This window comes from Lingula anatina, chromosome 4 (assembly GCF_051362555.1).
Source record: "Lingula anatina isolate TDL-2025a chromosome 4, LinAna3.0, whole genome shotgun sequence".
Classification (NCBI taxonomy): Eukaryota; Metazoa; Brachiopoda; class Lingulata; order Lingulida; family Lingulidae; genus Lingula; species Lingula anatina.
In genome coordinates this window covers 13,856,925-13,879,243 of record NC_141770.1, presented here as the reverse complement: position 1 = coordinate 13,879,243, position 22,319 = coordinate 13,856,925, and the positions used below count along the sequence as shown (strand labels likewise).

Below are 22,319 nucleotides of genomic sequence, written 5' to 3'. Positions count from 1 at the left end.
GGACTAATTATTTCTAATCGTTTTTATATAAATAATAATAATGATAATAGAGCAGAAAAAGACTAAGCAGCGATCATGTATATTACTTGAACGTTATAGGGCTTCATTGCGTTTGCCTTATGATAGTTGAATTGATCATCACCTAGCCTAATCGTTACAAAAGACGTAGAGTCAACAATTACAGGTGGCAGAGGCGCATACCAGAAAGTAGCATCAAGTCAAATTTAATGGAACTATAGATAATTGTTAAGTTATTACGTATACAGCCAAGAGTTCGGACCCCCCCCCCTCCCCCCCCCCCCCTCCCACCGCCCCACAATCCATCCACCCACCCAATGTAATGTACGGGCCACGTCGAAATTTTAGTATTGACTTTGATTTTCCATTGCGACTCACGTGTCTTGGTATGAATACACGTGAGACAAACGTTCTGGAACCCTTATCGCTCTACCGAAGAACTTTGATAGGTCTAAATCCACTACGTTGTATCAGCTGTGAATGCCACCTAGCCTAGATTTCATAATTTAATGACCGACCTCCATGAGTAAACATCGAAACACTGCCTGATAAAGAGAGCGTCCGCGGGACTTTGGAACGAAAATCAAAAATTCCGAATCTTTGGTCGTCTCATTGTCGATTTTACAGTATTTTTCTGACGAGATTCTTATCGGAAATCCAAACTATAAAAAATAACCTATAACATATATTTTAAAGCACACTGTATAAACCTGGTCTAAGTCAAATAAGAAGCTATATACCGGTACATAATACATTCCCTTTAATAGTATTTAAGTCGAGCCTAATGTCGCACTTATAAGCAAAGGAAGTAAATTAGGTTCCCCAGAAGATTATAAAATGCTCCTGAGACGGGTTATTGAAGAACAAAACATTAAGCAGTGAAACAACAAAGATTGTAGGTTACGTCCCTTAAATATTATGCAATTGGACCTTATCAGGTGGAACCTACTGTGGGCTATTGATGCACTGAGGCAGCACCAACCGGTGATCAGGTGAGTATAGTCAAAGTCAAAGGCTAGATTTTTGCTCAAAAAGTTCAGTGATTTGAAATAACGAGCTTGTAGTAAAGATGCATGTTTTAACATTAAAATGTAGGCCTGGTAGGGTTATTTTCAGGGATAATTGGTTATCAGATTTTATGCAGATGGGTCAAAGAGCAGCTGGTCGAGTATAGGCTAACTAAACGTAACTGTTATGTATGCAGGCGATTCTAACGGGTGGGACTCTCCTCCGCCCCTTCTCTCCTACCCAAAGTACGAATCAAATGATGTTAAAATCCCTTTTTACAAAGCTTTTATAGTTTTAATTGATATTAATACATAAACCATGGATGCTACTTTATTAATTTTCCAAATGTATGGTTTACCATTAGATTTTTATAAACTGGTTACTCCCCACCTTGCATGATAATGTATATAGATATGGATTCTTGTTGGGAGAATCGTTACCCCCTCCCCCCTCCCCCTCCGCCACCCCCCTCCCATAAAAAAACATTTCGCACACGATCATTTTGTACCTGAACAACAAAATGAACTAGTGGTTTTACAATCCGTAATACATTCAGATTATCAAAGTTTATTAAAACCTGCGGTGGAAAATGTTTTTATGTACTAAGCCCATTTTACATCGAGCGGGATAGGACCTAGTCTGTACGGGAATGGTAGTCCACTAGGAACCGTAGTCCGTTTCTCATTGCTTTGTACAGGTGATATTCGTCCCATATACTAACCCCTATACTACGACTAACCCTAACCTGTAGGGCCTACTTATAGTGTGGGACCGCGGATTTCCATTACTAGCACCCCATTTCCATAGATTTTAGATCGATCTATCCCTGTGGGGAGTCTCACTAGATTACTGTCAGCTTGGCCGGCTTAAGCGTCTGTCCCGCCTACTAAAAGCTGTAAGGGGTTAATTAACTATGGTGCCCGCTCGGCTGACTGCAATTTAGCGTGAACCCCCTGGGAGTTAGGTCGATCTAAATCTTAATCTTTAGATCGATTTAAATCACTGGGAAAGCACCCTAGGACTACCATTCCTGTCACACCTGTATACATCGAGAGGTCCTAACAAGTCACTACGCTACAAGAGTTTTTACTCCCTTTAACAAGTGCGGTTCCTGCTGTTTAGTTTTAATTTTAGAGTTAGTTCACATTGTCTGTGCTCCGTTTTGCTGACTATTAAACGTAAGACCCTGCCTAAGTACGCACCGGTTCAGTTTATGAGACAACTAATTACTATCCAGCCTGGATAGTAATTAGTTGTCTCATAAACTGTGTCCTTCACATTAGAATGTCATTAAGCGTGTCAAAGCTGTAATGAGGTTATGGACCCAGATTTCAGATTATCGTGGAGTGTTTTCAAATATGTGCTCTAAAATATATGTTATTCTTTACAGTGCTAAGAGATGGACAATTTGACACCTCTTGCAGGGCAAGTCGCCGTAGTAACAGGGGCGACCAGAGGCATCGGTAGAGGAATAGCTCTACAGCTAGGAGAAGCAGGAGCCACTGTTTACATTACTGGTCATTTTTAATTTTTTCAACAATTTTATCTCTCATGGAGAGGCATTAATTTTAAATTGTAGATAGTGGTTTTACAGCATACGCAAACACTAACATGCGTTAACTGTTAGCATTTCCATTTATACGTTATTTTTTTATCTTCTACTTAATGTTTAGCTCATATAGTAGATGCCACAATAAGTTAAAATGTGCTAACTCATGAATTTTCTTGCTGATGAATTATATCAATTTCAACATAATGTATTTAATCATAAATTCACATGACGTCAATACCAGAATTTAATTTTCTTCATGAAACAAGCTGGTTGTTTTCATCCAATTTCTTGTTGATTCATCACGTCTATAAAATCAATGGCTAACTAGATATCAAACTTATATTAGGCAGGACTTTGAAATCGAAAGGAAATTCCAAGCTATCTTTGGAGGGCACCGCAGAAGAGGTAAAGCTAGATTCTTTCCGCACCTAACACATCTTAAATGAGTACGCCTTAAATGAGTATTGCTTCACTGTCAGCTTAATCCATGAATCTAAAACCCTCGTAAAACAACTAGGAGGGAGGACGCAACATCATCAGAGTGTATTATATGTAGTGAAATCTAAATGTAATATATAATATAAAATTGAAGTCACAGTAACCATCTACTGACAGACAGCGTGTTTATTGCCTCGAAATGTTTTGTTAAAATCGTTTCAAAAGCTCAATATAGCACTTGCAATATTGTTTAAATATAAACCAATGAAAAATAAGGTTTACTTGAATTGACATTACTAAATAAAAGATAGATTTTAAAAAACGTGACTACCTGAACCTGGAGGAGGATACTGAAATCTGGCACTGCAAACGACAGAGGCATGCTGATTTTACTAGTGCACGTGTGAGACTCAGGTTGGTTCTTGTACACGTATACATGACTGGTGGAAATAGAAAGTGCGGCAATCTACATGTCAGTGCACATTACAGCCCTCATTTCATCAATTCTAGATCGAGAGTAGAGGCGGCAGAGGCATACCTGTTCAGTGTGATCACAGTAAGGATGAAGAAATCAAGGCGCTGTTTGACAGGGTGAAGGCTGAACAACATGGCAGACTGGACATACTGGTCAATAATGCCTACTCTGCAGTAGAGGTAAGGAGGGCTTTCAAATTGGAATTCTGGGAAGGGAATAAACTAGAATGGGAGGAAAATCCCTCCACTAATCCCCCTGAATTGTCATTTTTCCAACAAAATGGATATCCCGTAATTTCTTAATCCTCAACTGTACAAAATATAAATAAATAAATAAATAAAATATTCAAAGACTCTATAAATGTGAGTCATCCCATCCTTGGTAAAATATATGTAATATTGTAATACGTGAGATAAAGTGATGGGGAATAGAATTACGGATGTCATTTAACGCATTCTTCTTTATTTTAGAGAGTTCTTGGCAATATAAACCAACCTTTTTGGGAGCAAGAGCCAGAAATATGGGACGATGTCAACAATGTTGGTTTAAGGTGTATATCATTATGATTTCAGTGTTATTATTAATTCCATGGTTGTTATATTTTCATTTTGTTAATGTTTATCAGAAACAAACTCTCCCATCCTCTCTCTCATTTTATTTTATTGTAAACGGTTGTATGAGAGAGACAGAGAGAGTGAGGGAGAGCCTTTGTTTCATTGATAAGACAAACTAATAATATAGGTTTATAGAAAAAACTTTGTTCTTTAAGCTTTATTCTGAACTATGGCTGTTTGTTGTATTGTCAGTTCTGTGCACATTTTCCCACTGCAAACTGAATGCTTGTATAAAAGCAACTAAAAAGGGGTTGGATTCTGAACTTATTTGGTACGAGTCATTGCTTTAATCTTTATTTGAACAAAGCACAGCGGTAACATAACTGTACCCTCTACCAGGACCACAGATTGATTTTTTAAAAGATATTCACAGATATGTCCACAGATATAAATGGACGGTCATTTGGTTTCTGTGAGAAATTAGAAGATTGACCATATTTACTTAGAGACATTATCTATGAGTATCTAACGAAAAATCCATGTGAAGCCCTGATAGAGCGTAACATACTGTAGCTGCTTCACGCTTCTCTTTTTTTTTTTTTTTTTTTTTTTTTTTGTAAATATAATCTGAACTCTTTTGTAGAAATCATTATGTGTGTTCAGTGTATGCAGCTCGCCTCATGATTCCTCGAAAGCGTGGCCTGATCGTGAACATTTCCAGTATGGGAGGCCTGAACTATCTCTTCAATGTTGCATACGGTGTAGGGAAAGCTGCTGTAAGCTTTTTAGAATATTAATCTAAATAGAGAGTGTTGTACTAAAAAATCAAAATGAGTTGCTTTTCTTGGTATAAAGGCTTCGCACATTTTTGTGCACCTGCACGCACATGCACGCAAACACACGCACATTAAAATTGTGAGCTTTATATCTGCCATATGTTGCTAGGTCAATTTGTTTGCTTTTTCTGCTTTCCTAACATGCATTTTACATATATATATCATTTCAGTATTCTTTTTAAACATTGTTCATTGTTAAAACAAAAATTAATATATGTTGAATTAAGAAAATCACAGGATATTTTTGTTGTCAACTTTAACTTAATTACTTTATTACATGATGTGTGATAAATTTTGCTTTTATCACAGAAAATTATTAATATTCGTAAAATAGAGATATTATCATGTCAACAAATTGTGAGATATTGAGCAAATGTTCATTTTATTCCTTCATCAGGTTGACAGATTAGCAGCGGACACTGCTCATGACCTGAAAAAATATAACATAGCTTCTGTCAGTCTTTGGCCAGCATCAGGACCTGTGCAAACAGAGTTGGCTATCGATATGCTGGATGACTCAAAAATCCATGTGGAAGGAGTTCCGGCAGATACGGTAATATACTGCAGGCCCATAGCCAAGGGGGGTCGGGGGTTCGAAAGAACTGCCCTTTTTGTCAGGAACGGGCTCATTCTGGGTAAAATTTGATCTAGGTTCACAAAGGTTTCATTGTAAAAGATCCACTTTTTCGGAAAAGGAACCCCCTTTTCAAATTGCTGGCCATGGGCCTGCAATGTGTTAAGTCTTTTAAGGATTACTTTGTCTCCTAACATAAAAATATCAGTGACTTTTCAACAGTGACTGAACTACAGTTAAATAAACAATCATTATTTTAAATGTATTTATCTATTTTTTCTTTTGCTTTCAGTTGAAGCATGTTTGGTGTGAAAGTGAGTCCACAGAGTATAGTGGGAAGTGCATTGTTGCCCTTGCAACAGGTGAGTTATTTTGGTGAAGAAAATTTAACGCATTCCCAAGTTCTGGTGAAAATAAAAATACCAAATTTTATTTATCTATTCAATTATTCATTTATTGATATGGTTGCAGCTCAATGGCTTGAAACTGTAAATAAAATGATAAAAGAAGTCTGTCTGTGTGTGCATTTGTGTGTGTTTGTGTGTGTGTGAAGGGGGGGGGTGTGTGAAGAAGATGACTTGTATTAAGCCAGATTGGTCATACAATCAACTGTTTTACTAAGAAAAAGTTAAGTTACTTTTATAATTGTTTTGTTTTTTATAAATATTTTTTCTCATCAGACTCAAACATTATGCAGATGACTGGAAAAGTGCTTTTAACAGCAGATCTTGGAACTAAATATGGTTTTAAAGACATAAATGGCAAGTAAAATCATTCTTCACAAGTAGTAGCCCTAGTATTATCTATTATATTTATACAACAGTGTTAACTTAACATCAGATGGGATTTTGTGTCATAATTATAATGAAGTCCAGTTTATATTAAGAACTGTTTTCAAGCAAATACAATCTGCATTTACATTACTGGAACTTGGGGTTGATATTGTATTGTTAATTTATGTTTAAGATGAATGCAATATTTGAAAAAATTATTTTCAGGAAAATGTCCACCTAATATGCGATCTATATCTACACTCCTGAGAATGGGAGGCTACATTAAACTGGCAAGTTGGATACCATCCTGGTTAAAAATACCAATGTTTATATGGAGTGCTCCTGCATATAAATTTTAACTATATTTACCATTAGTTTTTGGTCTGTAACACAGAATCTTAATGATATCACCAATAAGAATAACTGCCAAATTCATTCTGAGCTGATCTGTATGTATCTTACTACTGCCTTCCAGTTTTGTATGATTATTTTTTTTGACTTGTCAACAGAATTTAATTGATAGGGTCACAGATGGAAATAGCCTTATTCAAAAATATTCCTCTTGGATATAAATTTTAAGTGTACATGAACAAAATTTTGTCAAGAGGAACCACATAAGGCTGGCAAGACTGATTCTAATCTGGTGCAAGAGGATTCTTCAGTATAAGAGAGAGGATACTTTCATCCTTCCATTAATGAAACCAAACTTTACAGAATGGCTGAAAAGGCATGCACACACTTAAAACTTCTCCAATTTTCACAGATGGGAATTGAAATATTTTACTGTAAATTTTAAACAATCAGATTAAATTATTTGTTTTACTTCTCATTTGCTGTCCTCTTATTTCACTATTATTTCTCATTTTCAATTTGAAACAAAATCAGAATACTTCTAAAACATATTTTATTAAAAACTTCAGTTTGGAAAAAGTATAAAAAGGTTCTAATGCATGGGCGGTCTTGCTTAACATGATTAACTTGGAAAGTTCTCCTAGTTTTTCTAGAAATCATCAGAGGCAACATCCTTCTGTAACCAGAGTTTGAAACAGAAGTCGAGAGACACCAGTATAGTCTGGTTGCACTTCTCAGACTCCCATATGTTGATGAAACCAACGGCATTTTGTTTGCACCTTTGCATCCTTTGGGCATCACATGGTTTAGCTTCAATGTTCAGAATGCACATGGGCAGTAAGGCAATGCAACAATTTCTCATCTCTAGTAATCAATCCGACCCTCTCACATCTTCAACTCATGAAAGTTTAGGAATGCCTCGTCTATAGAAGTGGAGAAGATATGGAAGAATGATGCCGTTTTCTTCTCTCCAAGGAGACAGACTCATCTCTAACATAAAATCAAAGATTCTGCAAAACAGTACATCTTTTCTTTAATTAGAATTTTCCACCAGGATGTTTCACTGTGCTGACTCAACACGACAGAACTCTCTGCTCTGTCATAACTGAATCATTTGTTACATTCTCTGTGGACACTGCTCCCACATAATGGTGCAGTATCACCTGTCTGTCTGACAATAAATAGTCCTATGGCCACAGGGTGTGCCCCTTTACCGTGGTGGGGGTCCCCTCATCCCAGGGGGCATGCCTCTCATCATCCCTGGGGGTGGCCCCCTCATCATCCCTGGAGGTGGTCCTCTCATTCCTGGGGGTGGTCCACCTCGTCCTGGGGGTCCTCCCATCATTGGGCCTGGCCCTCTCATGCCTCCTCTCATTGGAGGACCTGAAAGAACACCAAAATTTTACTTTCAAATATCTCAGCATCTGGCACTGAATTTAAAAGATCTGGTCAAAAACATGAATATTATTTTATCTATAACTGAATAACTTTTTAAGTTGGACTTTCTTTACTGGAAGATTGTTAGCCCTTATTAAGTATATGGATTAATCCCATTTAATCATATAATCTTTTAAATAGAAGTCCACTTCATTTCATCAGGGTGCAAAATAAGCTTTCAGTGTGTAACCACTATTAACACTAACTTAACATTTACATAACACTACCTACCTCCTGGCTGCATGATCTGTTGTGATGGGCCGCCTACTCCTCTGACTGGACCCTGAAGACCTGGGGCTGCACCCCCCATTCCTCCTGGAACACCACGCCCTGCAGCACGACCCATGCCTGGACCTGGGCCAGCCCCTGGGAGGGGAACTCTGGCCATTCCCTCCTGCATTTAGAACATAAATGTATTTTGATAAATGCATTTAGAATATAAATGTATTAATGAATATTGAGCGTACAATCCAAATTCAGAAGCAATAGATACTATTTTGAACAGTCAACATGTCATTCACAGACCAAAATAATAATAAAAACAAAAAATCATTTATCTTTCATTTCAATATTGATTTACGATGACCAGAGTCCATACACAATAAGCTGGAGGTTTCCTAGCACGATTCAAATTACCATTCCAAGCAACGGATGGCCTGTGATTTTTCTAAAATATAATATTGATGTTCAGTGAGCTGAAGTTTTCCTCACGCCACCCCAGAGGGGAGTCTGAAACTCTAGCCTGAGTCATCACAACATCCTTATATTTAGAACAAGAAATAGTCTTTCTAAAAGTTTCCAGGTTTATCTAAAAACAGTAAATAAATGGAAAAAAATTAAACTTGAAAAGGTGAGATATAGTGATTATTGTCATAGCGTTAATGAATTATGAAAAATATTGAAATAAATGTCTTATGTATGATGATGGTGGTGGTGCTGGGAGGGAGGTGGGGGGCACACTGCATTTATAACTACAAAATATGTTAGTCTATATCATTATACACTCACGTCAGCTGGGGGTGGCCCCTCCACGGTCATAGACACCAAGTTTTCCCCTCTGAGAAGAACTAGTCCCAACACACGCTTCTCTTCTCTGGCTTCTGTCTTTGCAGTTTTTGGTTTGATTCTCCTGAATTCATCACAGTCGCCCAAAATGAGGTTCATGTGTTTGTCGAACGCTTTAAATGTGCCGATGAAGACACGCCCGTCCTGCAGAGCACATCGCACACGGTAGTTGATGTGCTGCAACATTTTTGAACTCTTGCCGGCCACCTAAGGGATAAGATTTTTTAATTTAACGTGATTATTATATGGTTTTAACAACTTCAAAAAATAAAAGATTTCACATAATTTTCAAATTACTAACAAGAACATAAAACCGTTTTCCAATTTCTACGTGATCACCCTTGCTTAAATTAAATTTCAAAAGAATGCCCAGTTAAGTTTGTATAAAACAGTTACTTCATAATAATTCTTTGTTTACGACTGAACGGACCCCCTCCCCCCTTTGAATCTGAGGAATAACATTAACAAACTGTATTCTCTCATAAAAATGAACGAGGATTGATATTCTGAGTTCATCTTAAACTAACATTAAACCACACTCACCATGATTGCAGAGTGGATGACGGCCGATATTTGCAGAAATTAAGAGGGTACCAAGTACGCCTCTGATTATCACGTCTATGTTTTCAATATGGCGGCGCACGCGGGTTAAACGCACCGGTTCCGGGTGCGCGCGCAGCCCTCAGGATAATTTAAAGAAGGGGGGGGGGGGCGGATGCGAAGCCGACCCTACCCCCCCCCACCTCCACCCCTGAAGATTCCTCGAAGATTACTAGTAATGTTATTTTGTTACTTTTACAGGAAAATAAAGATAGACAGCATCATCAGTAGGCTTTAAAATAAAAAATATTTCAGACTTGTTTTTGTAGAAGTAAATTTTAAGTTCAAGTTTTGATTTATAATTTTAAAAAAATTCAAAAAATATTTAATTTTGTTTGTGCAAGTGGCACAATTTCTTCATATATGATTCCTAATTATATTTATTTTTAGCTCTGTTTTATTTCATGTATTTTTATAATAAACACCCAAACCCAATATAGAGGTGCAAACGATGTCACAGACATGTTCCTAAAAATATGTAGTGCACAGATTACAAACTATGTTTGATTATTTTAGGGTCCCACATAAAGAAGTTTGTATTAAAGTTTCACTTTCCTGGAACCACGAATGATAAAAAATAATTCATCATCTAACCCCAAAAAGGAACATACGTTACTGTCACAAATGCATAACGTCTAGCTGTTGAAGCGTTTTAATCACTTTGAAAATTCAATTATCACGGGTTTTGTTCTTTAATTTATCTCCTACAAGTATAACGTTGTAAAAAATTACGAAAAGCTTCTGTATAGAGCAGTTAATTGTTTTTTAGCGACTTAAGTTTGCCTGTCACTGAATATTAAAAAAACGGGGAAAATACACCCTACCGACAGTAAAATAAGCATTTAATAAATTATTTCTCCCCTCGTGCTCCAAATATTGTATCTGAAATGTCAAACTATCACGGAATCACGATATATTTTTCTGTCAGCAAAAGAAAACATTGTTTTCTCTTGCACCAAGTACTTGTACAAAATGAAACATTTTGTCAATTTTCCTAGGGAACATACGTTACCTAGTATTAGCTATGACGCAGGCCCCATTAGTTACGGTTTAAATATTTATAAAAAAAGTCCTTACATCATATTTAATTTAACATGATCGAATCACTTCAAAATATATAAGAACACGTTATGAAAATAAAAATTAGGTGGCCTGGAACATACGTTACCGGAACATACGTTACCAGTGAAAATCTACTTGTGCCCGAAACTGGCTCCGAAAGAAAAATTAGCTTCTGTTTGAGATGTCAGGTGGTTCTTTCTGACGTCTGCTCGAGCTAAAGATTAGATGAGGTTAGTTACAAGTGTAAATAAATCCATAAAATCCTCAGTAACGATGTAAGCGAAGTGAATGATTTTGTCGTAATAAAAAATTTAATTCAGACACAGAAATGAATGTCAAAGACGGAAATAAATGTCAAACAAAACTATACAAGGATAAAATAATCGCCAACGAGCGCAGTGAGCGCAGTGCCAAATACATTGATACCGAACGGAACATCATTATTACAGAATAATGCGAAAACAAGAGCTGAGATTTAAAAAATATCGATCTCGTTAAAAAGAAATGAGGGTGACGCTTATTTGGAAGCGAAAGAAAGCGGGTTCAAAATACTATGTAGGCCTACCTTCCGCCTCCTTATAAATGTCGTGAAAGACAAAAGAGGCATGCGAAGACTAAATCGCGAAAACGTAGACTTCACCAAAGGAAAGAAGAGCTCCTAGCTGCTATAGAAGTTGCCAAGGCAAGTCCACAGCAATCACCACTTGTTGTGTGTGCAAGGTGGTCACAACGTGGAAACGATTGAGAAGAAACTGAAGGCAGTCACAATGAACAATTAAAGAACTACAATCACAGGTTAATGCCATAAGCAAGAGGGAGAATTAGCCATTGTAGAAGACGAAATATGGAACCACCTGAATTTCCCACATGCCCCAAAATTAAGACAGAGCGCATCATACAGCAGGCTATGCACCCAAGCTAACACTGTGCAGAAGCAATTACTTTTATGTCTCCTCCATCCCAGTGTACCACAAACTTTCATAGTCTTATTTATAACAAAAAGAAGGCAACAAAGAATATTGATTGTTCAAGATTTGGTCAAACAAGGCCGCTTTTATTTTATAACCCCACTACCCTAATTATTTTAGCAATAATAACAATGTAGCAAATTGTTGCCTTTATCCTTAGGGATAAAAATAATATTATATATACATATAATATTCAATAAGACTAATCATCCTAAAAATATGATGACTTATAGAAAATGTTTTTTTAGCTACAGTGGGTCAAGTTTAACGAGTTACACCAAGAAGTAAGATGAATATTTTGCATAATATAGTGGCTGAGAAGATTGCGAAGACGTACCGTTGTCTTAGATTTCTTTCCGCTGCTACTGGCATTTGCCGGAATCGTTGGTCGAGAACTCGCGAAAAGGGGATGAACTGGTCGAAAGGTCGACGGGTGGGAGTAGCAGGAATAAAAGGCAAGCTGTATACGATTTTTGAACGAGACGACTATAGTAGAGCCCACAAGCGCCAGTAACCAAAATAAAAAATTCATCGAGCACGTTGGCAGAGTAAAAACACAGTATGAACATCTAAGAAATCTCAAGGAAACTTTTACAAGAAATCATGCAGCCTATGATTTGTCTTAAATAGCGACTGATAAGGACCGTAGAGACCCTTGAACTCTAAAGTGATATCTGTTTCTTATACTCACTCAATGGTAAGACTTAAAAACGTAATTTTGTGAGCCACTTACTTTTTATAGATGGAACAAACATTACATATATACATTTTTTTAATTTCCAAAAGTGCCGAAATCCGCAAGACAATTTAGACCTTTCAGAGAGGATAGTAAAGCTCATTTTGAACGAATTCTCTGCTGTATTGGAAAACCTATAGGTGTGTTGAAAAAGGCTTCGTTTAAAGAGGTGGTAGGTTAGATCTGTATTTCTTTACATGCAAATGATTAAGACGTTTGATACGCGGATCGTGTTTGTGTAATAGGTTACCACTTTTGATGTCTGAGTTACTTTTAAACACCTCAATAAATTCTACGAAAAAAAGAGAAAAAATATCTTATCAATATTTATTAAACTCGTGTCCCGTATCTTTTCTATGGCTGTGGAACATACGTTACATTACGGTATGCGAAGGATGTGAGGCGTAGTTGGTATTGTAACTAATACACCCAAAATTTGAAACTGTCAATGAGTTTTAAATTCACGACGAATATGACCAGTGTTAGATAACTTTTAGGTAACAAAGTTTTCAATTCTCTAAACAATTGACAATTACTGCTATTGAAAGAGTCATCAACGTGGACATTGTAAAGAAAAATTATCTTTAGTTTGAAAGTAATTTTCCTAGATCTGGTCAATTTAAATGTATTTTCCTATCACTTTTCCATTATTAATGACTCATAGGGTTCTGATAGTGTTTAGCTTGCACAAATTTCCACAGCGCTCAACTAATGATCGTGTTTGTATCAGGCGATTCAGTGGTAACGTATGTTCTTTCTTACACTTTTTTTACTTCAAACGGTTATCAATTTATTTGCTTACAAAACAGAAACGCGTGGGCGTAAAATTGGGACATTTGTGGATTTTTGTTCTATACACATGTAAGTTTTAAAAAATTGGATACTACATCGAATTCATTCAATTTCATTTTTTGAGACTTGAACTTGTGAAATGCACCTCTATATTGGGTTTGGGTGTAAATAGTTTTTGGTATAATTGATACTTAATTCTTGTATGAAAAGATGTGCCCATTATTTATGGTCTGTCTTTTTAACTTTTCCTAATCTTTTAGTTTTCTGACAAAACAATACACAACTGTATCAGCCAGGGATGAGATTTTCTGAATATCGGCAGATTTCTGCCTTTTTGAAGCCAAAAACATCAATGGCCTAGACGGACCCTTAGACCTCATGCCATATTTTCCTACTTTCTCAATAAATGGTAGTCTCATCCCTGATCAACAAATTTTCAACAATATTAAGTTATCAAATGAAACAAAAACGGTTCATTATTAAATTAATGACAATATTCTGCTCGAGTTAACCTTGAGCAAACTTAGATAAAATTAACCTGTATATAATTTATATGATAACTTATATAGTGAAGGGAATCAGTGGCAGATTTGGGGGGATGTTGGGGGGTCCTGCACATCTGCAGACCCCCCTTCAAATACCGGTAATCCTGGATCCGCCCCTGGGACTATTTAATCTACCTCAACTAAGACATCAATTAAATGACTACTAAGAAAACTTAAAATGGGAATGCACCCTGCTAACTCCAGACACAAAACAACGGGTTACTTTGAGCAAAGCCTTACTTTGAACAAAACAAGGTATAATTTTGATACAATTGTACATTGTAATATGCCACAATCCTTTGCAAAAAGCCAATAAAATATACCATAACTTTTGTGAATATTAAACAATTAAAGGGATTTTTTTTTTTTTTTGACCAAACAAAGCAACAGGGCAAATTTGAAATAGAAAAAAATGCAGTTATTGGTCGAATGCCACCAAAATACTTGCAAAAGAAATAATAACTTTCGTAGAAATAATCCAATATACTGATGTTCAAAAAGAACTAACCTGTTTTGCATCAGTATTATGGGTCAGCTCAAAAACGTTTCATAAGCATTGCTATTGAAATAATTAAATGCCTCTTAGCATGCCATCAGCAATTACACAAATTAAATGTGAGGATCCCCCACCAGACAAGAGCTGCAAGTTTTTATACATAACATAATTTGAGCTAACTTGAGACACTTTTTAAAAAAAATTATTTAATATAATTTAAAAGAAACTCTGCATAGTTCAAAACAATAACAAATTCACTTACATCACTCCATTTATTTACATTTTTTCCTACAACTCATACTCTTCAATTTTACACCATTCTTTAGATTTTAATACGCTTAAAACAGTATGTCAGGTTACAGGCCTGTGGCCAGCAAATTCAAAATGGGGGTTCTTTTTCTGAAAAAGTGGACATTTTACAATGAAACTTATGTGTACCTAGATCAAATTTTAAACAAAATGGACCTTTTCCTGACAAAAGGGGCGGTTCTTTCGACCCCCCCCCCCCCCCCCCCCCCCCCCCCCCCCTGCCTACGGGCCTGGGTTATAAATATTATTTCTCTTCTCAAATCATCATAAGTGATAATTACCTTTTGTGGTGTAGAGTGAACCTGAGAATAAGTCACTGTGACTGTGAAATTAATGATGTTATAATTGGAATAAATTGCAGATCCAAGTCATTAATTCAACAATCAAAGTCACTATAAATGGCAATTTTGTTTTAAGGTCCCTTCTCAGGGAAGAAACCATTAGATACTATGGTCAGAGATTTCACTGCCCTCATGTCATAAGACTAGTTCTTTTTAAAATCTTTTACAACCCTCATTGAAATGTGTTAATCTAATCCTCACTCCACCTGATAATGAAACAAGAAACTGTAGTGGAAATCTGTGTTCAAGCTATGTATGGGTTCAATCTATAACGCTTACATTAAACATGACATATTTTCCCCAAACTTTCAAATAAGTAAATGCTAGCTTTGAAACAATTTTAAAAACTGGATAATTGAAAACTGAATAAAAACTGAATAATCTGGGGGTGATAAGAATGTAGGCCAGTGTACCCCCCTTCCCTAAACTTCCCACCAACAAACACACACACTTCTCTCAAAACCTTTTCTTTTACAAGCAAATATTGAACCTAGCAAGAAAAAATGTGCCACTCTCCACTTAAAAAAATTTTTTAATTAAGTAAAAATGGAAAGAGAACATGTCCAACATCCATAAATTACATACAAAAGAGTAAGGCTGAGAAAAATGATTGGAGTGTGTGTATGAGTGTGTGTGTGTGTGTGGGGGGGGGGGGGGGGGGGGACAGTTGTTGAAATCCATCAATACAAGCCATTTTCTGTAGACCTACCACATTGAGTGTGTACTCACTATCTGAGGACAGCCTGGTGATGATGTTCTTTCTGAAATTCTGTGTGAAAATTCTTTCAGACTACGTCCTCGTGCAACATATTGATATGGAGCTCTTTAGCAATTCTTATAATGTACAAAAATACTTCACACTAGACAGTTTGCAAAAGGCTGCATGGACAAACCAAAAATCCATTGACAGTAAACAAACCAATAATTATTTTCTGAGTTGCCTTGTACTAGACCAGATTAGTTTGATTGTCTCTCATCACCATTTTAAACAACATACCTCTGGAGAGTTCCCAATGAACTCCCAAAACTCAGAAAGGAAGTAATTTTACCCCAGATGCAAACCTACTTTTTACTCTTGCCACTGATGAACACGACAGATTTCAATCCATGATGCTTAACCTGTAAAGTCCATCCTGGATGAAAATAAGAAATAACCCATGTTGAAAGCTGCCAATCACTGTCATCACTGGTAGGCAAAAGCGTGTCAATTTCCCCACATCCTTCTTTCAATTTAAAAAAAAACTAGAAAGACCATTTTAAGATTGTGGGTTCTTCGTCCCATCATCTTATATGTTTGCTAAGCTGCAAACATTAACTTTGGGTGCAATGTTGAGCTAGGGGTCAATTGCTAGTATAATTTTTTTTGTCTTGTTTCTTTTTTTTTTACTCTAGCTGCACTACTCCTGGTTTGCCATCATAATCTTTGGGTTTAAGTCCATGAATCAGGTGATATTCTCTTTTAAGGAATGCAAACAAGATGTCTGTGATCAAGAAAATCTGTAAAGAAAAAGAAAAAAACCTGTTCAATGATAGAACTGTTATGTAAGAAGCACTGCCTTATGCCTATTAAAGCAAACAAACAGCTCTGGTGTAAGCATTCACATGCTCAAACACAACTGTAAGGGAAGAACGGTAAAAACTTGAAAATTTAGTTGGTCTTGAAAATTTCATCAAACTTTAAAATGGGCCTCTGGATAATTTTGAAAAGTTCTTCACCTAATATGGCCAAGTCAGATACAGGCATTTAAAGATGTTAATTTATTTTTAAGTGACAAAATTTTCAAGTGTTTACCATGTAGTAAAAATGGTCATCAGTCACTTACTTGAGCAGTGTTATACACTAACGTGACAGCAAAGTAAAAGTTGGCATTTGCACTTCCTGCGTAAATCCACAGGTAATAGAGTATAGGTGCCAGCACTGTTGTACTGATGTACATACAGCCAATCACAAAGCTGTTTCTTTGAACTGAAAACAGATTTAAGAAAATCACAATTAAAAAGAGCAAGCTTTTAAGTAAAGTTCTTGATGAACAAAGCACTGGCTCATACAAGTACATATGATTTTCATCAAATGCTCATGTTGATCTAGCTTAGTTTATTATTTTTAACATCCTATAGGTCTTTACACTTATTCAGTTACCTATTTATTCATTTACTTATTTATTTGATAAACAAAATTTTGGATAAAGCAAAATGCAATACAGCGAACCTACAATATTCCCCCAAACGTTATTTTGATTTTTGTTAAAGACAAAAAAAATACCTGTTGATTAAATGTCAGTGTTAAGTAGGTAGTGGTAAGCAACACAGAATTAATTTACAAAAACTATTACTGCAATGAAATTACCATTCATGTACAATGTATCAACATAACTTTTCTTAAGTAGTTATATCATACTCACACTCAAATGTAAAATACCATACAGGTAAAAGGGCTATATATAGTGTTGTGTCCCCATAGGATGGATAAGATTTAAACACAGCTATTATACTCATCAAAATGTACATCAAAAACACTGGGTGGTCCCTGAAATATACAAAGTGAGGCCATATAAAATTACATGCTAAAATACATGGTTTAAGTACTTGGTTGTGGAAAACTACACACAAATGTAATAAAAAAAAATTAATAATATAATGTACTAAATTTTGTATAATCTTATCAACTTCGAAATCAAACTGAAATTAACTTGGACTCATTTCATTGCCAGAAATAAAGAATTATCATATAAAGTTCATAAGTTCTTTAAATTTCATTAGTGTTGTGATTCTTTTAGTTAATGTCACATTTCATCTTTTCTTTCATCAATTGCCTACTCCTCTGCTATCCTTTAGAAACATATGAATGAAGTATGGTGAATCTTAGTATTCCCATACTGTAATTTGTCGACTATGTGCAAGTAAAACAAAAATCTCTGTCCTGACAGGCAAAAAAAAAGCTACACAGCTTTAAATTAATAACATATGAGCCTATTCAGAACAGCGGACTAAAAGATCTGTGAATCAAATATGGTGACCCAATAAAAAGGTTGCAGCTTAATTCCTGGTTCAACACTGAATAGATTCCCTGCAGGGATTACACAACATGCATTCAACTGGGTGGGTCATATGATATCTGTTAGTCTGCTGTTCTGAAAGCGCTCTGTGTCACCTTTTTATCGCTTATTCACTTACTTGAGCTTGATGCTCAGGGGCACAGTGTAAATAAATGCATTAATCTGAAAGACGCAGACGAAGAAGAGACGAAAGTGTTCGAACATCTCTGTGAAGAAGTACCAGAACAATCCCACATTGGGGGTGAGATCTGGGACAGTCAGTCTGGAAGAAAAAAGTCGGTGACGCTAACAAATAAACAGTCACACATAAGAAAAGAGTCACTCCTATTATTGGTTCATTTTAACATAACAGGCATCTTCCAGAAAAACTATCTGACTTTGAAATGTTTGCAGTGACCAAGTTCATGTATATTTGCCTTGCAAAACATGACTGCTTCTTTTGTACTTCACTTATTTTATTTGATGTTTACTGCTCTCTAATTCAATATTTAATTTTAAAAATCAACAGGAAAACAAATAAATAAGAGCTGTCACAGTGAGATGACAAAACTGAAATATATAATGCATTATTCTACCCCCTGAAAGTGGTTATACATTACACTTACACAAAGCCGTAAGTTGAATATAAGAAATTCCATGACTTCTCTATCCAAAATGACCAGAGTAGTAAACCAGACATCCACAACGCGAACCAACCACACGTCCTGGCCACTGACTTGATGGCTATAAGACTGGTCCATTTGAATTTAAAACCAAGGTCATTCTGAAAAGAAAAATGTACACACATATAGGTGAATGCATTAATAAGTAGAGTCTGGTGTAGAAACTTAAATTTTAGGCTACCCTCTAAAAAGGATGTTAAGTCACAAGAAAATTTATCCTATGAATAATTAGTGAACACTTCCCTTTAACACTTCCCTTTTTACTATTATTATTATTATTGCTTTAACAGTGTTATTGCCTGTAGTAAAAAAAACTGCATAATCTCCGTTATACACAATTGTTTTATGCATTTTCTCTATAATTTCATCCAGGACTTTTTCTATTGCATCTCGGCTTTTAAAATGATTAATCCAGGAAATAGAAATATACAATAAACACCTGCACAAAGCAAATTGCGGCTGGGGCCAGCAACATCACAGGATACAGAGACTGGTATGCTGCAATGGCCAGGCAAAACATGGCAACTCTTCTGTTAGGTCGGGCTGTTGAGAAAAATATAAAAGACTCTTATTCAATATTATTAAATGTACTTAATTTACTTAAATTCACTTATTAAATCACCTTACACTAATTGTATGTCACATATAAATATCCAGTGCATTTCTTTTGCCACTTTTCAAGTAATGGCTTTGTATTAACATGAAATATTTCCTAGAGTCCCCACTTCCAAAACTGTGTTAAAGAACAGATATGGGACTGGGCCTTTGAAAAGAAATAAATATTTATTGTGGTGACAAATGGAAGGGAGGATTTCTATAACATACAAAAATCAAGCAAAACTCTGAAAACAACAACATATACCACTCTAAATTCTCAAACTTAATCATCTGTTTTAAATTTTCAAATCATACATATATTTACCTTTGATGGAGAAAAGCAGCGTCCCTGCCATTGCCAGGTTATTAAACACTGCTGTGGACTTTGCCAGGCAAGTAGCAATAGTGTATGGATTGAACAGGTACCTGAAATATAATAAACATATTGAAAATTCTAAAGATGACTAAGAATGAAGTAATTTTTCTTCAGTCAACAGCTTAATATTGAAATACTTTTTACCTCCAATATAAAGACAACTGAAATCAACAAACAATTATACTAAGACCTGAAAAAGGCAGATAGATATAACCAACTATTCCCTTTAAAACAAAACCTTCACCATGCTATGCACAATTCTCAGTTCCAAGAAATTGAACTTGGATAATGCATAATTAAGTTTATTTACATGTTTAAATATCTTCTTCAACAGCTCTTATAAAAAGGCAATGAACATCTTAAATCAAAGATGAAAAATGTAAAACTCACGCCAGTACAACGTACACCCTCCTCCACATCAAGTCATCAAAGCTGATCTTAATTTTTTCTGCATCTTTGGCAAATTGTCTCTCACGTTTGTGCTGTTGCAGAGCCTGTTCACACACAATGAAACTAGTCATTTCAGATCACAATAATCTGAATTATTAACAGAAAAATGGTTTTATTCACCCCTCAATGTCACCAAAATAACATTTATTTTAAGCTGAAAGCTGTTTCAAAATACTATAAAACAGTAATATTTTAAACAGCCACATGTTTTAAGGTTATATACCTTGTAAGCAAAATCAGGCCACAAAAGGACTTAATATGAAACTGGTAGTTATAATGTTATCATATAACGTTCATGGACATACTATGTGTTCAGACAGGGTATTTTAAATATAGGTCTTTTTGTGGTGCAAGAGCTTTTTTAAAGTTTCTTGATGTTTTCTGTTATCTAAGCTTGTATCAGAAAAATTCCAACAATGAAAAGGAGCTGTGCATGATTGAGTGCTATAGGGCCATGCAACAATTTTCTTTTAAAATCGCCATTTAAATTTTATTGCTTATAACTTTAAATTAAAGGGATTTTGCAACCCTCTCACAGCACCTCAAAACCACTTACCATGTACTGACTGATAAACTTCACTGACCTCTCCAGAACAAAAGCTGTCAAAATATCTGTTAGCTGGAAAATACAAGTTAATCCAACAATTAAGTCAAAGTAGCTGTGATAATGTATCTAATTTAAAGGGCCTTAAATCTTTTGTTTTTGAGAATGATTACAAATGACAAATTTTACAAAATATTACTATAAAGATAAGACAATTACATCTTTTAATTTTAAAAACTGTTTAAATAAGACTGTATTTTTCCAGAATATGCAATTAACCACTTACTACAAAAATAAGGTCAACAAGCCCAGGCATTTTCTTCACGGTGTAGTTGAAAAACTTCAAAATCAGAGGCGTCTGCAATATAAAAAAAGCAGAATAAATATCCTTAGAGGACAACTTTAAAGTGATAATAAATTGCCATTTAATGCCTATCATTTACGATATATATATATATATATATATATATATATATATATATATATATATATATATATATATATATATATATATATATATATATATTGCCCCACAGAGCACTACCACCAAAGAACAATTTAAGATACAGGACAGACTATTTGCACAAAACACTAAAAAGGCTTTGATAATTTTTTCTACATGTTTTTCCTTTGATTCTCAATTAAATGTCATTTTCTATTCATTATTCATTGAAAATATGTCTTTTAAAGAGAGACTAGGCACTGATTATCAGCAAAACACTGTTTATGACAGGGAAAAGGTGAGGGGAAAACTAAAATGTCCTGGCTCAGAGCTCTGTCAATACTGTTGAAGATTACTGGCTGGTTATGATAATGACATACTAGTGGGCCTTTCCCTTAGCACAAGGTTTCATGCATTAGCATCTTTGTTTTTAGTATTATTTGTGCTAGTTCAAATAAGAAGCCAGAAAAAAAGAGTGTTACCGTATGAAAATTTGTGCTATCGTCAACCTTCCATTTTTTTTAAATTAAATAGCGTAAAGTAAAGAGAAGGGAAACTAATGAAGACCCACAAGCTTACCTCATGAAATATATCTCCCGCATATGGGGATATACCACTGTTGTACAATGAAAGACCTTCTGTCACTGAAATTAAACAGCATATTTATCTGATCTCTTAAAAATGCCAAGGGAGAACATAATCTAAAATCGGTCGTACTCCAACATCTTACTAGTATTTTGGAAATGAACGTTATTCGTTAAATATCTTTACTGCACACGTTGTTCTTGACCGGTCTATGAAATAATTTAATAAACCAATCAAGCACAACAGTAAGCACATCACAAGATATCAGATATAAAAATGAAAAAGAGAGACAGAAACCACATAGGTAGGTAAAGCGTAACACGACAGGTGATGGTAAGTACATTGTAAAATCGATGAAAAAAAAAAAACACCGGTCGGAATCTAGATCGATTTCCATATAAAGCTTTTATATATAACTCTTACCCCTCTTCCATGACGTAATTGGTGTTGTGATTTCATTGTTTCCAGCGCACCATTTTGCGATCGGGGTATTAAACAAGTAAATTCTTATAACAAATCCAAAGAACAATGTTGACAGGATGGGCGCTGCCATCTTGAAAATAACCTCGTATACAAGACGAGCCCAATCATTCAAGTTAAATTAAGCGAAATATCAAACCACTAATCTTGTGACACGAGCGTGTATCTAGAGTTTAAACCTTATCATCCATATCTCT

The 22,319-nt window shown here is 35.4% G+C and overlaps 3 protein-coding genes across 3 annotated transcripts; 1 reads left to right on the top strand and 2 right to left on the bottom strand.

Moving 5' to 3' along the window:
• The first annotated feature begins 804 nt into the window (after positions 1 to 804).
• LOC106150885 (dehydrogenase/reductase SDR family member 1) lies at positions 805 to 7,389 on the top strand. The gene is made up of 10 exons (XM_087010240.1): positions 805 to 1,010; positions 2,417 to 2,543; positions 2,925 to 2,983; positions 3,527 to 3,670; positions 3,962 to 4,041; positions 4,689 to 4,821; positions 5,279 to 5,434; positions 5,748 to 5,817; positions 6,136 to 6,216; positions 6,454 to 7,389. The coding sequence occupies exons 2-10, from the start codon at positions 2,426 to 2,428 to the stop codon at positions 6,585 to 6,587; spliced, it is 975 nt and encodes a 324-aa protein (XP_086866366.1). The 5' UTR covers positions 805 to 1,010; positions 2,417 to 2,425; the 3' UTR covers positions 6,588 to 7,389.
• On the bottom strand, positions 7,116 to 9,779 carry LOC106152682 (small nuclear ribonucleoprotein-associated protein B'-like). Its single transcript, XM_013526369.2, has 4 exons — positions 9,625 to 9,779; positions 9,025 to 9,288; positions 8,248 to 8,410; positions 7,116 to 7,962 (listed from the first exon to the last, which is right to left on the bottom strand). Exons 1-4 carry the CDS (start codon positions 9,625 to 9,627, stop codon positions 7,790 to 7,792), a joined length of 603 nt encoding a protein of 200 aa, XP_013381823.1. The 5' UTR covers positions 9,628 to 9,779; the 3' UTR covers positions 7,116 to 7,789.
• A 6,509-nt stretch (positions 9,780 to 16,288) lies between these two features.
• On the bottom strand, positions 16,289 to 22,282 carry LOC106152686 (GPI-anchor transamidase component PIGU). Its single transcript, XM_013526373.3, has 12 exons — positions 22,066 to 22,282; positions 21,637 to 21,701; positions 20,902 to 20,973; positions 20,628 to 20,690; positions 20,012 to 20,115; positions 19,571 to 19,671; positions 19,088 to 19,191; positions 18,592 to 18,749; positions 18,105 to 18,248; positions 17,333 to 17,457; positions 16,754 to 16,896; positions 16,289 to 16,427 (listed from the first exon to the last, which is right to left on the bottom strand). The coding sequence occupies exons 1-12, from the start codon at positions 22,193 to 22,195 to the stop codon at positions 16,314 to 16,316; spliced, it is 1,323 nt and encodes a 440-aa protein (XP_013381827.1). The 5' UTR covers positions 22,196 to 22,282; the 3' UTR covers positions 16,289 to 16,313.
• Positions 22,283 to 22,319: the final 37 nt, after the last annotated feature.

Bases quoted from the DNA above. Each gene is read 5' to 3' on its own strand.
- LOC106150885 (XM_087010240.1), top strand. From the start codon at position 2,426: ATGGACAATTTGACACCTCTTGCAGGGCAAGTCGCCGTAGTAACAGGG. The intron at 2,984-3,526 runs GTAAAGCTAGAT...CATCAATTCTAG, and splicing joins TGGAGGGCACCGCAGAAGAG to ATCGAGAGTAGAGGCGGCAG. The intron at 4,822-5,278 runs GTAAGCTTTTTA...TTCCTTCATCAG, and splicing joins ACGGTGTAGGGAAAGCTGCT to GTTGACAGATTAGCAGCGGA.
- LOC106152682 (XM_013526369.2), bottom strand. The intron at 8,411-9,024 runs GTGAGTGTATAA...TTCTAAATGCAG, and splicing joins AGGGGCCACCCCCAGCTGAC to GAGGGAATGGCCAGAGTTCC. The intron at 7,963-8,247 runs GTAGGTAGTGTT...GTGTTCTTTCAG, and splicing joins ACAGATCATGCAGCCAGGAG to GTCCTCCAATGAGAGGAGGC.
- LOC106152686 (XM_013526373.3), bottom strand. From the start codon at position 22,195: ATGGCAGCGCCCATCCTGTCAACATTGTTCTTTGGATTTGTTATAAGA. The intron at 20,116-20,627 runs GTAAGTGGTTTT...GTGTGTGAACAG, and splicing joins AGTTTATCAGTCAGTACATG to GCTCTGCAACAGCACAAACG. The intron at 18,750-19,087 runs GTGTTTATTGTA...TTTTCTTTTCAG, and splicing joins CCGCAATTTGCTTTGTGCAG to AATGACCTTGGTTTTAAATT.